This window comes from Geotrypetes seraphini, chromosome 11 (genome assembly GCF_902459505.1).
Source record: "Geotrypetes seraphini chromosome 11, aGeoSer1.1, whole genome shotgun sequence".
Lineage (NCBI taxonomy): Eukaryota > Metazoa > Chordata > Amphibia > Gymnophiona > Dermophiidae > Geotrypetes > Geotrypetes seraphini.
This window is the reverse complement of record NC_047094.1, coordinates 127,354,291-127,369,215: the sequence shown is the minus strand read 5'-3', so window position 1 is coordinate 127,369,215 and position 14,925 is coordinate 127,354,291. Positions and strand designations below refer to the sequence as shown.

The window sequence follows — 14,925 nt, the reverse complement described above, 5'->3', positions numbered from 1 at the left end:
TTAGGCATTGATCATGGCACATATATATAAGTCTATTTGCTATGCTGTGGTGTTGGATTAATGCACATTATGGAGTAAGTTTACAAATTATTTTCCTGCTTGTTACATACAGAAAAGGTCTTATATAAAATTGCATGGCTCATGTACAGCAAAACGTTTTGTGTAGGATTTCATCATGGAATAGGCTGGACAGAGAAGATTTAACTTTGTGTTTCTGTGTTAATGGGGTTCATTCTACATGCCTGTTTTATAAACACACATAGTAACATAGTAGATGACGGCAGATAAAGACCCGAATGGTCCATCCAGTCTGCCCAACCTGATTCAATTTAAATTTTTTTTTTTTTTCTTCTTAGCTATTTCTGGGCGAGAATCCAAAGCTTTACCCGGTACTGTGCTTGGGATCCAACACATAGACATCAACAGTATGCCGTTATAAAATAGGCATATTTGGAACTTCAATGCCCAGTTACTAAATTACTCTTCCATATGCAGAAATAGAAACAGAGAAAATGACAGCCTAAAAGAAGCCTATTTTAAGTTTATTCTAAAAGACTTGCAGAACAAGCCTCAATAGCACATAAATACCTACATACAAATTTGCATCTAATCTGATGCTGCTGTAACTGTGTGTGTGTATCCTTCATTTACACCTTGTGAATTACTATGGGCCTGATTCTATATTTGGTGCCTAAATCAGTAGGTGCCTAGTAAAATGGCACCTACCACATGTCATTCAGAGTTAGACGCCATTTATAGAATTGCAACTAGTGGCACCTAAATTGAGTTAGGCACAGCTAGGCATTAGCAACTTAGGTGCCAGTATATTAGGCCAGGGTTTCTTCCCCTAAATGAGCAGCAACTAAGGTAGGCGCCTACATGTGCCTAACTCATGCCACACCCAAACTCCACCCCCTAACCATGCCTACTTTTTAGGTACGTGTGGGCAGGCACCTTGGTGAAGATGCCTACCTTGTGCCTACTGAGTTAGATGCCTATTAGAAATTTTTAAAAAATTATTTTTAATGGTGCTGTTAAATTAACAATGCTGACTGAACTAATAAAGAAAATTAAGTTAGGTAACTAATGCAGTAGGCGCCATTGATAAAATCAGGCCCTATGTATATATCTTGCAACTCTGGCTCTGATCCACACAAATTATGCCCGTGGTAGAACCTACATGTAGATCTACTGTATATATCTACTTTTCAGCTGGAGCATTTCTCTGCATGCAAAAGAGGCTTTGCTCATGGGAAAAGCTTTCCTCCTATCTGCTGTTTCTGTGTTCAGAGCTATACCGATAACAGCAACAACTGAATATCACTGCTATCTGGATAACTTCTGGCCCTGCCCCAGCTCATCCTGCTGCAATCAAATAATTTTTGGTCAAATAGCATCTAATGCAGCCAAACATTACCTAACTTTATTGTTATTATAAAACAACTTGAAGTGTTTAAGAAACAAATGTTCATTAGGCTTTTATATTATTTCTGATATCTTTCCATAAAAAGTTGAAACCTATGACCAAAAGATAGAGAAATGGGACTTTGAAAGCAAAGTACTCATCCATGTAAGTATGAAAATTGCACAGATAAATCCTTTGGAAAATTAGGTCTGCTGGCCTTTTCAGTGCTTTCAGTGTGATGGAAATAAAAATATTACAATTTGAATTGTTACTTGTAGTTTTTTTCCCTCAGGAGCACGCCACGTTTTAATCTAGTACTGTTGGCTGTTTTTCTATTCAGTCAGTAGACTGAGCATTTAGCTCTTGCTGTAGCCCTGCACACACCTTCTCTTGAACTGTTCCTACACTCCTTTTCTCTTTGTGCTCCATATGGCATCAGTTTCCTGACTGCTTCAGCAACTGGAGTTCTTCTCCAATTAGTTCTTTTCATATTTACTCCATGAGTAAATGAAAACTTTTTAACTGCAATACCCAGTGGCATACCTAGTATATGTGACACCATCTTTTTTTGACACCCCCCTCATCTATATGAAAAATATGATTTTTAGTAACAATCCACATATCGCACAAGAGTGTACCTAGGAAATGGCAGCATCTTAAATACTGCAGTGAGCACTGGAACACCAACACACACATTGTAAAACTAAACAAGCCAGATTCTGCACAGTCAATTGATTCTGTACAATCAATGGCAACAGAAAATCATGTCCTTTTCTTACACATAGAACAGATACACCCTTGCCCAATATGGAATAATCACAAATTAAAAATAGAAATATGTAGACAAAAGTTAAATTGAACTGCCAAGAAACCAGACTCTGCATACATTGCAACACCACAATACATTACATTACATTTGTGATTTCTATTCCGCCATTACCTTGCGGTTCAAGGCAGATTATATAAGAATTGTCGTAATATTACTAAGTACATAAGCGGATTACCTTAGAATAGGAAATACAAAGAGTTAGTTTGAACATGGTATTAGGAAACACAAAGGGTTAGTTTGAGCGTTTTAGGTTTGTTAAGGAGTAGATAGTATTGTAGGTGAAGCTTGGATGTCCCCTAATACTGTGCAAAATATAAAGACAGTAGATGTAAATGTGAAAAAAACTGGTACATAACAATCACAATCACAAATAGAAATAACAATCACAATTAACAAATAGAAATAAAACAAATAATGAGAAATAAGAAAATATCATTTTATTCCATTTTTCAAATAGCTTTCAGAGGCCAAATCTTTCTTCAGAACAGTGCAGTAACAGTGCAGAACAGTGGTATCCTGTCCTGACCTGAGGAAAGGGGTTTAGTCCCCCCCCCCAAATTGCCTTATTTCCTTTTCCTATTTATAAACTTTTATCAATACAGTTATAATACTACTTGATTCTAAGTAAAGCAACAAAAAAATCTTTCTATCTTTTGTCATTTCTGTTTTAATCATCTTCTCTTTGCTCTCTTCTTTCTATACTTCTTTCTCCCTTCCATGCAGCATCTGCCCTCTCTTTGCCCCTTCCACCCAGCTTCTGCCCTCTCTCTCTACCCCTTCCATCTACTGCCCACACTCTCTCTACCCCTTCCATCCACTGTCTAACCTCTTTGCCCCTTCCATCCACTGTCCACCCATCTCTCTTCTATATTCCACCTCATTCTATGTCGCTTCAATAAACTCTATATCCTGTGCTCCTTCTTTCCTACTCTCCTTTGTACATGATTCATTTCAGCTTCAGTCCCTATCCATTATTCTATCTCTACCCCTTCCCCTATGCTTTGGCATCTCTCTCTTCTCCTTTCCTTCCTTCCTTTCCACTCCACCATGGTCTGGCATCTCTATCTCTTTCTCTTCTTTCACCCCATGCCCTAGCATCTCTCTCCCTCCATGCTCTGGCACCTTCCCTCTGGTCTGGCTTTTGTCTCCTTAGTTTCCCTTCCCTTCTTCCCATTCCCTGGCATCTCTAACCTCTCCTTCCAACTCCCCCTCCATTATCTGGCATCTCATCTTCTTCCTTTCTCTACCTCCCTCCTTCCTTCCTTTTCCCTGGACTGGCATCTGTCTCCTTCCTTCCCCCCATGCCCTGACATCTCTTCCTCCCCCTCTGGTATCTCCTTTCTTTCTTTCTTCTCCCTCCCATGGACTTGGCATCTTTCGTTTCTCTCCCTTGTCTTCCTTCTCCCTCCTTCTCTCTCTCTCCCCAATTGGGTGCTGCTGCAGCAGAATTTCTCTTCCCCCTTCCCTTCCCTGTGCAGCAACAGCATTTCTCCCCCCATCCCTGTGCAGCAGCAGCATTTTTCTCTCTCCCCCCATCCCTGTGCAGCAGAATTTCTCTTCCTCCCCCCCCTTCACTTCACTTCCTTGTACAGCAAAAGCATTTCTGGCCAGTTCCTTGCTGCAGCCAGTTTTCCATTCAACGCTGTGGGCGTCGACACCTTGCGCGATCCGCAGCTGCATCGAAAGTCTCTGTGATATCAGAGGGAACACTTCTGATGCAGCCACGGATTGTACAAGAAGCTGACATCCGCAGCTTTGAGAGGAAAATCCACTACAGCAGCAGCTGGCCAGAAGCTAAACACCTGCTGGAGGGAGGCACAGAAGGAAGGAAAGGTGGGAGCACAAGCTGGGCCACGGACACCCCTAATTTAAAGTTTACTGCCGCTGCTGCTGGTTATGGAAAGCAGCAGTGGCAGAATAGGGAGCAGCAGCAGCAGAGGGTGGCCAGCTGTGCATCCCCTTGGGGCATGCACCCGGGGCAGACCGCTCCCCCCTGGGTACGCCACTTGCAATACCATTAATTGTAACAGTTGTACAAATGCTTCATCCAAAAACTTACTGACCTCTTGAAACCAAATGGCAAAATTAGGAGCACCTTCCTTAATTGCAAAATGAAGTGTGTCAGCATGTATATATGAGGCAGTACATAGTACCTGGTGACCAGCATCCTTGTATTCCATCTTTTACACTGCATACTTCAGGCTCAGCACAGTGATGGGCCTCACAGAACACAACACCTCCCTGGCCACAGGTGCAGGATTCTCTGCATTTATTAAGCAGGACTGTAGCATTTAGCTGTGGAGGCATAAAGGTGGATAGGAAATCCAGCTCAGTATGAATGGCAGATGCATCATAAATTCATTAAGCTACACTGAATATCTCTTAAGTTATCATATAGAAATCACAAATAACGTTCTATTTCCCAACGGCACAGTATTAGGGGATTCCAGTGATAAAGAGAAAATTATAACTGAGGTGTTCAAAGCTATAGACTTACCTTAATGTATTGTCCTTTATATACACAGCCACATTTCTCCAGGAACACACAAGCTGATCCATCAAACACTAATCCATCATTGCACTCACAGCCCTCAAAACAATGATTGGTACAATGGAGAGGGACACGTATAGACGCACAAGTGTAATCACAGCTGTGTGTGCAAAGCTTGTAGTGGCTTTCCACAGGGCAATTAAGAGCTACAAAAAGAAGTGGAATTCCAATCATGAAAAAGACATCTTTCAGACACTGAATTCATAGTCACTTCTATGTTCATAGGGTATATAAAATGTACAGAATCAAGGATGGAATCATACAGAATTGTTTAAGGGTACACTGCATTACCGAATAACTGCACATATGCACAAACTAATTAAATAATAAAGTGTATCATGTCACATGTAAAAATGCTCCAAGCACAGCTGCAGAACTAAAGTAAAAGTAAAATTTAAAATTGATAGAGGGAGGTGGATGAAATAGAGTTTGCAGCAGGTTGAGACCAGATTGAACACTTGGATGGCAATTCTATTTTAGTTATAACAAAAATATTTATTTATGCGGTATACCACACAGTTAGATGTGGTTAACAAGTCCAATAAACTGAACATTTTCAGTGCAAATACAAAAGAAAATTAAACATACTGAGATCATAACTCCTTTATAAACTTATAAATGATTTTTAAAATTTCTTCTGAAGTTGAAGTAAGAAGTAGATGACCATATTATTAGATGCAACTCTGGACCAAAGTGGGCAGCTTGAAAAATCAACAGTTTTTTTAATATAACCCTTCTACGCTCTGCCCCTCAAAAAAATGATAGGTGAAAACAGTGTTACATTGTATATTTGGATTTTCAGAAGGCGTTCGACAAGGTTCCGCATGAACGACTACTTTGGAAAATTGCGAACCATGGAATCGAGGGTGAAATACTCACGTGGATTAAAAACTGGCTGGCGGGTAGGAAACAGAGAGTGAGGGTGAATGGACAGTACTCAGATTGGAAAAATGTCACAAGTGCAGTGCCAAAGGGTTCGGTACTTGAAGCCATGCTCTTCAACGTATTTATAAATGACCTGGAAATTGGTACGACAAGTTAGGTGATTAAATTTGCAGAAGATACGAAGTTATGCAGAGTAGTTAAGACGCAGGGGGATTGTGAAGACCTGCAACGTGACATAAACACGCTCGAGAAATGGGCTGCGATATGGCAAATGAGGTTTAACATGGATAAGTGTAAGGTGATGCATGTTAGTAACAAAAATCTGCAGGAAAGAGTACTGGTCAACAAGTCTATGCAATGTGCGGCGGTGGCGAAAAGGGTGAACAGAATTCTAGGAATAATTAAAAAGGGAATCACAAACAGATCGGAGAAGGTTATCATGCCGCTGTACAGGGCCATGGTACGCCCTCACCTGGAATACTGCATCCATCACTGGTCGCCGTACATAAAGAAGGACATGGTACTACTCGAAAGGGTCCAGAGAAGAGCGACTAAAATGGTTAAGGGGCTAAAGGAGTTGCCGTACAGTGAGAGATTAGAGAAACTGGGCCTCTTCTCCCTTGAAAAGAGGAGACTGAGAGGGGACATGATCAAAACATTCAAGATAATGAAGGGAATAGACTTAGTAGATAAAGACAGGTCGTTCACTCTCTCCAAGATAGAGAGAACGAGAAGACACACTCTAAAGTTAAAAGGGGATAGATTCTGTACAAATGTAAGGAAGTTCTTCTTCACCCAGAGAATGGTGGAAAGCTGGATTGCTCTTCCTGAGGCTGTAATAGAGGAAAACACCCTCCAGGGATTCAAGACAAAGTTAGACAAGTTCCTGCTAAACCGAAACGTACATAGGTAGAGCTAGTCTCGGTTAGTTCAAGTTTCAAGTTTATTATGGATTTTATTAATCGCTTATTCAAAATTCTAAGCGATGTACAAAAACAGTAAAATTACAAGTTTCTGGGGGAAATAAATCAAATAAGTACGATTAACCTGACAAAACATATAATACAAAAGGAAAAAATGGGGAAATAAATACAAGTTATTGATAGTAAATAAGACGAGTAAGGGAATAAAACAATGGGAGGGGGAGAGCAGTGGGTTAGGGCACTGGTCTTTGAACTAAGGGCCGCCGCGTGAGCGGACTGCTGAGCACGATGGACCGCAGGTCTGACCTAGTAGTGGCAATCCTTTATGTTCTTATGTTCTATGCAGGGCACGGGTAGACATTAGAAATACAGGTTGATATGATGTATGTTTCTTTTAAACTGATTTAAATTAAATTGAACTCTTTACTTTTATTTATTTTCTTGCCTTTTCTTGTTTTATGTAAAGCTAATACAGTGGTGCCTCGCATAACGAACGCCTCGCACAGCGAACGCTGCACACAATGAACTTCATGTCATGATTCATACAACGAACTTCGTTTCACACAACGAAGTCGCCCGAGCTTCCACGATCACTGCCGATGTATTGCATCCTTCCGCGCAGGCACTGCAGGCAGTCGTTAGTCACTGCGCTTAACGCGTTTCACATAACGAACTTTTCGCATAACAAACTTGCTCCTGGAACGAATTAAGTTCGTTGTGTGAGGCACCACTGTATTTGGGTTTTTAGACTGTAAGCCGCCCAGAAGGCTACGACCCTTGGTGCAGGATAGAAAGTTTTAATAAACTTGGAAACTAGGAGCAGCAAATTCAAACAGCTCTACCACATAATTTGGTAAGAAACTGTGTAACACAGGCTTGTCCAGTGTGTGGCCCGCAGGCAAGAACTCGGCCCACTAGCCTCAGCTTCTCGGCCGCAGAAGCTCTGAGAAGTCCTCCATAGGATCCCTGCTTCTATGTTGCGACTGGTCTTGAGTCTCCTTGCTAAATCCCTCCGATTTAGCCCCCTCCGCATACGATTCCGTGTGGAACACCCTATTGCTCAGGTTCCAAAAAGACAGACAGTTTCAGAGGTAAATCCGCTCTCACTGCAGGGATTCTGGTTCATCCACTCTTTCCCTCCTGTGTTGTCCAAAAAAAAAAAAAAAAAAAAAAAAAAAAAATTCCCTCCACTTAACATACTGCTTCACAATCGATCCAAACAAGCCTTGCCTCCCAGCTTAAAAGGCTCCCCAAGTCAAACATGAAGCCTCCCTTTTGGCTCTTTTTTCTCCTTCTCTGCTCTTCTCTTAAAATCACCCTCTGCTTAAAACCCTCTTCCCCCAATCTACCAGACTCCCCAAATGTCACTAATACCTGCCCCAGCCTAAATATCCCCACGCTGCTACGCACTAGAAGTCACTCTCACAAACATAAATCCCGCAAAGCCAACCTAGCCTACCTAAAGCCTGTGCCCCCTGCCAACCTTCCCAACCATGCCCCTGACTCTCTAACCCCAGTCCCGATACTTTACTGCAACGCCAGATCCGTATGCAACAAGACCCAAATTATGAAAGACCTCCTCACAGATTTTGATCCTGGACTCTTCTGTATCACAGAGTCCTGGATCAAAAAAGATGATTATTATACTCAAAACGAGATTTGCCCCCAGGGCTACCAAGGCCTCTTTTCTCCTAGATTAAACCGTAAAGGAGGCGGACTGGCACTCCTCTACAAATCTTTCTTTAATGTTGAACTCCTCGAAAAAGGCAGCCACCATTCACTAGAATATATGTTAGCCTCTATCAATGATGAGCTCCATCTTCACCCACTAGGTATCTTATTACTTTATCGTCCGCCCACCCCCTGGAGCAATTCCTCCGAACTTGTTTACGAGACCATATCTAACGCTTTCCTTAAGTTCCATAGACTACTGATCATCGGAGATATCAATCTCCACCTTGATGACACCTCTAGTAAAGATGCATCCGATTTCAATAATTTCCTCATCTCTCTCGGCTTCTCCCCCCCCGCCTCCTCTCCAACCCATGAAAAAGGACACTCTCTAGATCTCATCAGCTTCCTCGATCTCACGGATTACAAAACCTCAACCGACGACGTCCGCTGGGATCACGTTCCCTGGTCCGACCACTTCCTAGGAACCTTCTGTCTCCCCATCTTCATGTCCCCCCTTGGAACCTCTCCGCAGTCCTCTAAGTCCATTACTTTCCGTAAGAAAATTTCAAATGACCAGTTCTGGTCCAAATTTCTTGACAATCTCCCATCCAAGCCTAAGCCATCAGATCCTGCAACCAACTGGCACACTTGGACCACTCTCTCAGAATCCACCTACCAATCTCTCGCCCCACTTTCCACCAAAACCATCTCCTACTCCCGTAAGGCCCCCTGGTTCCTCCCACAACACAGGGCGCTAAAACAAAAATGTCGATCCCTGGAACGCATCTGGAAAAAATCGAAATCCCCCACAGATAAACAAATCTGGAGAGTCAACATTAAATCTTACAACAATACACTCAAAAGAGCTAGGAAAGACTTCTATGGTGACAAGATCTCCAGATCGAAAAACCAGAACAGTATGCTGTTCCATATCTGGCGCTCCTTAACCCCCAACACCAACCCTTCTATTCTTCCCTCCTCCCCATCAGTGGATCAACTAGCAAACTTCTTCAACGGAAAGGTCACCGCCTTGAGAAGCTCCTTCCCTCCTGCAGTCTCCTACAATCCTCTGGTGGCCGCCTCCCCCGATCCTACTACAAAGGTCCCCACCCCCATCCCAGTCAATAGATCCTGGACCACCTTTGAGCAAGTATCCGATTCCCAGGTCCTCAAACTCTGTCTGAAACTGAAATCCTGCAATTGCACCTTGGACCCATTCCCATCCTATCTATTTGAGAAAATTCCCGCTCAGGCCATCTCCTCTCTCACTATACTCATAAATTCTGCCCTATTATCGGGCCTCTTCTCCCCTGAAATGGGACGCATTGCACTGACCCCCCTACTAAAGAAAGCTGACCTAGACCCCTCCGCCCCATCTAATTATCGCCCAATAGCAAACATTCCGCTCCTAACCAAACTGCTAGAGTCCATCGTCTCCTCCCAACTTTCAGCCTACCTGGAAAGATTCTCTATCCTCCTACCCTATCAATACGGCTTCAGACCCAACTTCAGTACCGAAACCCTCCTGGCCTCCCTTATCTCGAAGATCCAACAATTTCATTCTCATAAAAAATTTGCCGTTCTCCTTCAATTCGACCTCTCTGCTGCCTTTGATGTCGTCCACCATGACATTCTAATCTTCCTACTCTCCGAGATAGGCATCAGTTCTACAGTCCTCGACTGGTTTTCGAATTTCTTACGTTCTCGCTCTTACACCGTCACCAAACATGGTTCCTCCTCCTCCTCATGGAAACCGACCTGTGGAGTCCCACAAGGCTCCCCCCTATCTCCCATCCTCTTCAACATTTATATGTCCTCCCTGAACCTTCTCCACCTATCCCCCCTAGAAACACTCTACACCTACGCCGACGATATCCTGGTCCTCATCGAGACCGATGCAAACCTCACCAATCTCGTAGCTAACATTTCTTCTTGCATAACCAACCTTCAATCTTGGGCTCACACTGTACAAATGAAATTGAATGAGTCCAAAACCAAACTACTATGGCTCGGCCCCAAACTTGATCAATTACCCACCTCAATCCCACTGCCCACAGGTTCCTCTCTACAGCTGGAGTTCTCTAGCAAAGTTCTGGGCATCACCATAGATTCATCATTATCCTTCAATGACCACCTCAACTCCCTGATAAAAAAATGTTTTTGCAGCCTTCACATGCTGAGGAAAGCGAGGTCCTGCTTCCACCAAAAACACTTTGCCGTCCTCGTACAATCCATTATCCTTTCCAGATTGGACTATTGCAATTCCATTTACCTTAGCGTAACAAAGAAAAGCATTCACAGACTCCAACTAATACAGAACACCGCGGCTAAACTTATCTTCTCAAAAAGTAAGTTTGATCATGTCTCACCGCTCCTATCCAAACTCCACTGGCTTCCCGTTATTTCCAGGGTCCACTTTAAATGTGCCTGTCTAACCTTCAAGATCCTCCATGGTATCCTCCCTCCTTTTATCCCGCTATCCTGGAATTCCTCAAATCCAACCTCCACTAGATCCTCGCAAAAATTAAAACTATCCTACCCCTCCCTAAAAGGCATCTCCCTTGTTGGTAAACTTGGCTCTTCCCTCCCTTTTAGAATTGCTCAGCTCTGGAACAGTCTCCCTTCCCCTCTCCGCAATTTGAGTCCACTTCTACCATTCCGTAATCGTCTGAAGACCTGGCTCTTCTCCAAAACGTAACCCCGTCCCGTTCCTGGCATTCTTACACCTAAACCTCTCTCCTCTCTTACTTATATAATTCCATTGGATTTCCGTTCCTTCCCTAACCATGTAAACCGTGCCGAGCTCCATCAGTGGAGATGATGCGGTATATAAATCCAAGATTTAGTTTAGTTTAGTTTAGTTTGAGTCGTGATGCTGGAAGTTGAGGCTGGTTCCGTTGCATCAAGTCTCAGGAGACTTAATTTTGCAAACTGACTTTAACTTCCGGTGGGAAAACCCAGCTGCAGCAAAGAAGAAGGGATCTCATTGGAGGACTACTCGCAGCAGGGAGGAAACTAAAAAAAAATCATAGCACATCTCAAAACATTGCAGCAGGGAAAAGAGAACCCCTCAAAGCTTCACAACAAGGGAGAAGGATCCCTAAAACATTGCCGCAGGGACCTCAAAGCATTGCAGTAGGGAGGCAGAGAAGCAAGGATTCATTCAATTAATCAGGTGAGGAGACAAAACAGGATGAAGGCAGCGGAGGGGGAGGGGGGTACATAGTATACATATTGAGATCTTTAAGTCTGTCCCCATACGCCTTATGATAAAGACCATGCACCATTTTAGTAGCCTTCCTCTTGACTGACTTCATCTTTTTATATATTTTTGAAGGTGTGATCTCCAGAATTACACACAATATTCTAAATGAGATCTCATCAGAGTCTTATACAGGGGCATCAATACCTCCTTTTCCTACTGGTCATATCTCTTCCTATGCATCTGAGCATTCTTCTAGCTTTCACCATCACCTTTTCAACTTGTTTGGCCATCATAAGATCATCACAAGTCCAACTCTTCTGTCGTGCACATAAGGTCTTCACCCCCTCAACTAACATTCCTTCAGGTTTTAGCTGCCAAATTTCAGACCATTCTTCAAAGACCTAGCAAAGCTTGAAGAAAGGTCTGAAATTTAGCAGCTAAAACAATAGTAATTCATGTGGTGCGAGTGGGTAATAAATATTACTTTAAATAGATGCAAACTCCACTCTTTAAACCGAGAGCACTTATCCCCGGAAGAAAAAGCCACAGGTTTTCTTTTTAGGCAGAGCTAAATGCTCAAACCTCCTCCACCCATGTGGGTGGAGGAGATTTGAGCATTTAGCTCTGCCTAAAAAGAAAACCTGAGACTTTTTCTTCCGGGGGGTAAGTGCTCTCGGTTTAAAGAGTGGAATTTGCATCTATTTAAAGCAGCTAAAACAATACGATTACAATCTTCAACAGACTACATAGTTCAGTGAAAGCAGCCAATAACTCTTTAAAAGTTTTGTCTGGACCACAGTTTGACCCCTTTAGCAGAATGCTTGCAAAATAAGATATAAAAAAGATTTTTTACAATTTCTTAAACATCGTGACAATACTACATACTTGCGTATGGCCTGGTATAGCATTCCATATGATACAGCATCCAGAACAGCATCTGTTGCAATAGTAGCTAGTAGGATTGCTTGGCTTCAGGCCTCTTGGATCAGAGAAGAAGTTTATGATAAGTTAGTTAATGATCCCCATGTCAATGATGATTTTTTTTGGTGAAAATTTGAGGATTTTTTCTCAAAAATGATAGAAATGATACCACTCTCCAAAATTTAACCGTTGATAATATTGCGCTACCTCACTCCTCTTCTAAATAAGAGATTATACCAGCCTTTCAAGGAATATAATCAACTTCAATACAATTATAGCAACATTTTTTATCAAAGACAATCTTCCAACCAGACTTTCAGACAACATCCTAGAGACTGGAAATCTTTAAAATAAACTCAAATTCAACAAACCAACTCCTAGTTTTTGACTGTCATAAGAACATAAGAATACACCAATGGTCCTTCTAGCCCAGTATCCTGTTTCCACAGTAGCCAATACAGGTCACAAGTACCTGGCAAAAACCCAAATAGTAGCAACCTTCCATGCTATTGATCCCAGGGCAAGCAGTAGCTTCCCCTATGTCTGTCTCAATAGCAGATTATGGACTTTTCCTCCAGGAACTTGTCCAAACCTTTATTTAAAATCAGCCTCAATAACCACTTTTACCACATCCTCTGGCATCTCCCTTCTCCCCACATCAATCAATCATCCAGTAGGGGGGAGGTTGTTTCCCTTTTACCATCAATGGACACAAATTACTTTGGACTCCTGGGTCCTTGCTACCATTTGAAATGGGCATAGACTACACCTCACCAGTCTCCTACCTCCTCGATTTCCATCTTTCCATCCACCACCTGTACAACAATTGATAATTCTTCAAACTGAGATCAAATTTCTCCTTCAATCTTTTTATATAGAGGAAATTCCTCCAGCACATATAGGCTTGGGTTTCTACTCAAATTACTTTCTCATTTCCAAAAGAAAGGAATCTTAGGGCTCCTTTTACAAAGGTGCGCTGGCGTTTTTCACGCGCGTTAACCCCCGCGCTACATTGAAAATACTAATGCCAGCTCTATGGAGGCCTTAGACTTTAGAGAGTTGAACCGCTACATCCTTAAGGAAAAGTTCAAAATGAACTAACGTTTCACCATCCTTCTGTTTCTATTCAAAAATCACTGATGCTTTTGCACACATTCCCATCCATCCTTCTTCCAGAAAATATGTTTCAAATGCCTTTCTTGGCATTACCAATACAAGGTATTTCCCTTTGTAATTTCCTCTGCTCCTCGTGTATTCACAAAGTGCATGGTGGTAGTCACAGCCCATCTCCATAAGCAGAGCATCTTCATTTTTCTCATAAAATTACAACTAGCTGATCTCCACCCTACCCACCCCTCCCTTTATCAAGCTCAAACATCGCTCCACTCTGCAATACATCTTATGCGGTTCCTAGGACTCCTTACAAATTTCAAAAAATTGTCCCTCCATCTGAATTAATCCTCAGATTTATAAGAGTACTTCTCTCCACTCTGTGAGCTAAAGTGTTTCTACCACTTCAAAAAGCACAACAAATAATATCCTTAGCAAAAGCCCCCTCCCCCCCCCCCCTCGGTATTCAGATTATAGCAGTGGTCTTAAACTCAAACCCTTTGCAGGACCACATTTTGGATTTTTAGGTACTTGGAAGGCCGCAGAAAATATAGTTAATGTCTTATTAAAGAAATGACAATTTTGCATGAGGCAAAACTTTATAGTTTATAAATCTTTCCTTTAGCTCTCCAAGTACCCTATTTTTCTATGGCCCTCACAGTTAGTTTAACATCGTTCTTTTCTCAAAACTGATACATTTCAATCACTATATTGAAAAAAAAAATCATTTTCCCTACCTTTGTTTCCAGGGCCTTCTTGTCCATTGACTGTTTTTCTCTCCGTTTTCACTTTCTGCCTTGCATCCATCTTTGGCATTAACTTAACATTCAATTTTTCTGCTTTCTTTTCAAAATCTACTTTTCCATGTATTACCTTCCTTCTTCTCTCTCTCTCTATCCTTCCTTTCCCCTATTTCTATAGTCTGACATCTCTCTCCTTCCTTTCTCTCCATCCCTCCTTCCTTCCTTTCCCCTGGTCTGGCATCTGTCTCCTTCACTCCCCCCCCCCCCCCAAGGACTTGGCATCTCTCGTCCCTCTCCTCTCTCTTGTCTTCCTTCTTCCTCCTTCCCTCTCTCTCCCCAATTGGGTGCAGCAGCAGCATTTCTCTTCCCCTTCCCTCCTCCGTGTAGCAACAGCAGCAGCAGCATTTCTCTTCCCCTTCCCTGTGCAGCAGCAGCAGCAGCATTTCTCTCCTCCCCCCCTTCCCTGTCCAGCAGCAGCAGCAGCAGTATCATTTCTCTTCCCCCTTTCCCTTCTTTGTATAGCAGCAGCATTTCTGGCCGGCTTCCTTGCTGCAGTCGGTTGTTCCGTTGAAAGCCACGGGTGGCGGCTCCTCACATGATACGCGCCTGTGTCAGAAGCCTTTTCTCTGATGTCATGATGTCAGAGAGGCTTCCGACTTTCAGGCGCAGATCACACAAA

General features: G+C 42.6%; 1 protein-coding gene across 2 annotated transcripts in view; it reads right to left on the bottom strand.

Annotated features, from left to right (window-relative positions):
• LOC117369098 (IgGFc-binding protein-like) overlaps window positions 1–14,925 on the bottom strand; it is a 146,448-nt gene that overhangs the window by 62,062 nt on the left and 69,461 nt on the right. For both annotated transcript variants that reach the window (XM_033963095.1, XM_033963094.1), the window contains exons 12-13: window positions 4,732–4,931; window positions 4,388–4,529 (exon numbers count right to left, since the gene is read on the bottom strand). In XM_033963095.1, coding sequence (XP_033818986.1) covers window positions 4,388–4,529; window positions 4,732–4,931 — 342 coding nt within the window. The remainder of the gene's footprint in view (window positions 1–4,387; window positions 4,530–4,731; window positions 4,932–14,925) is intronic.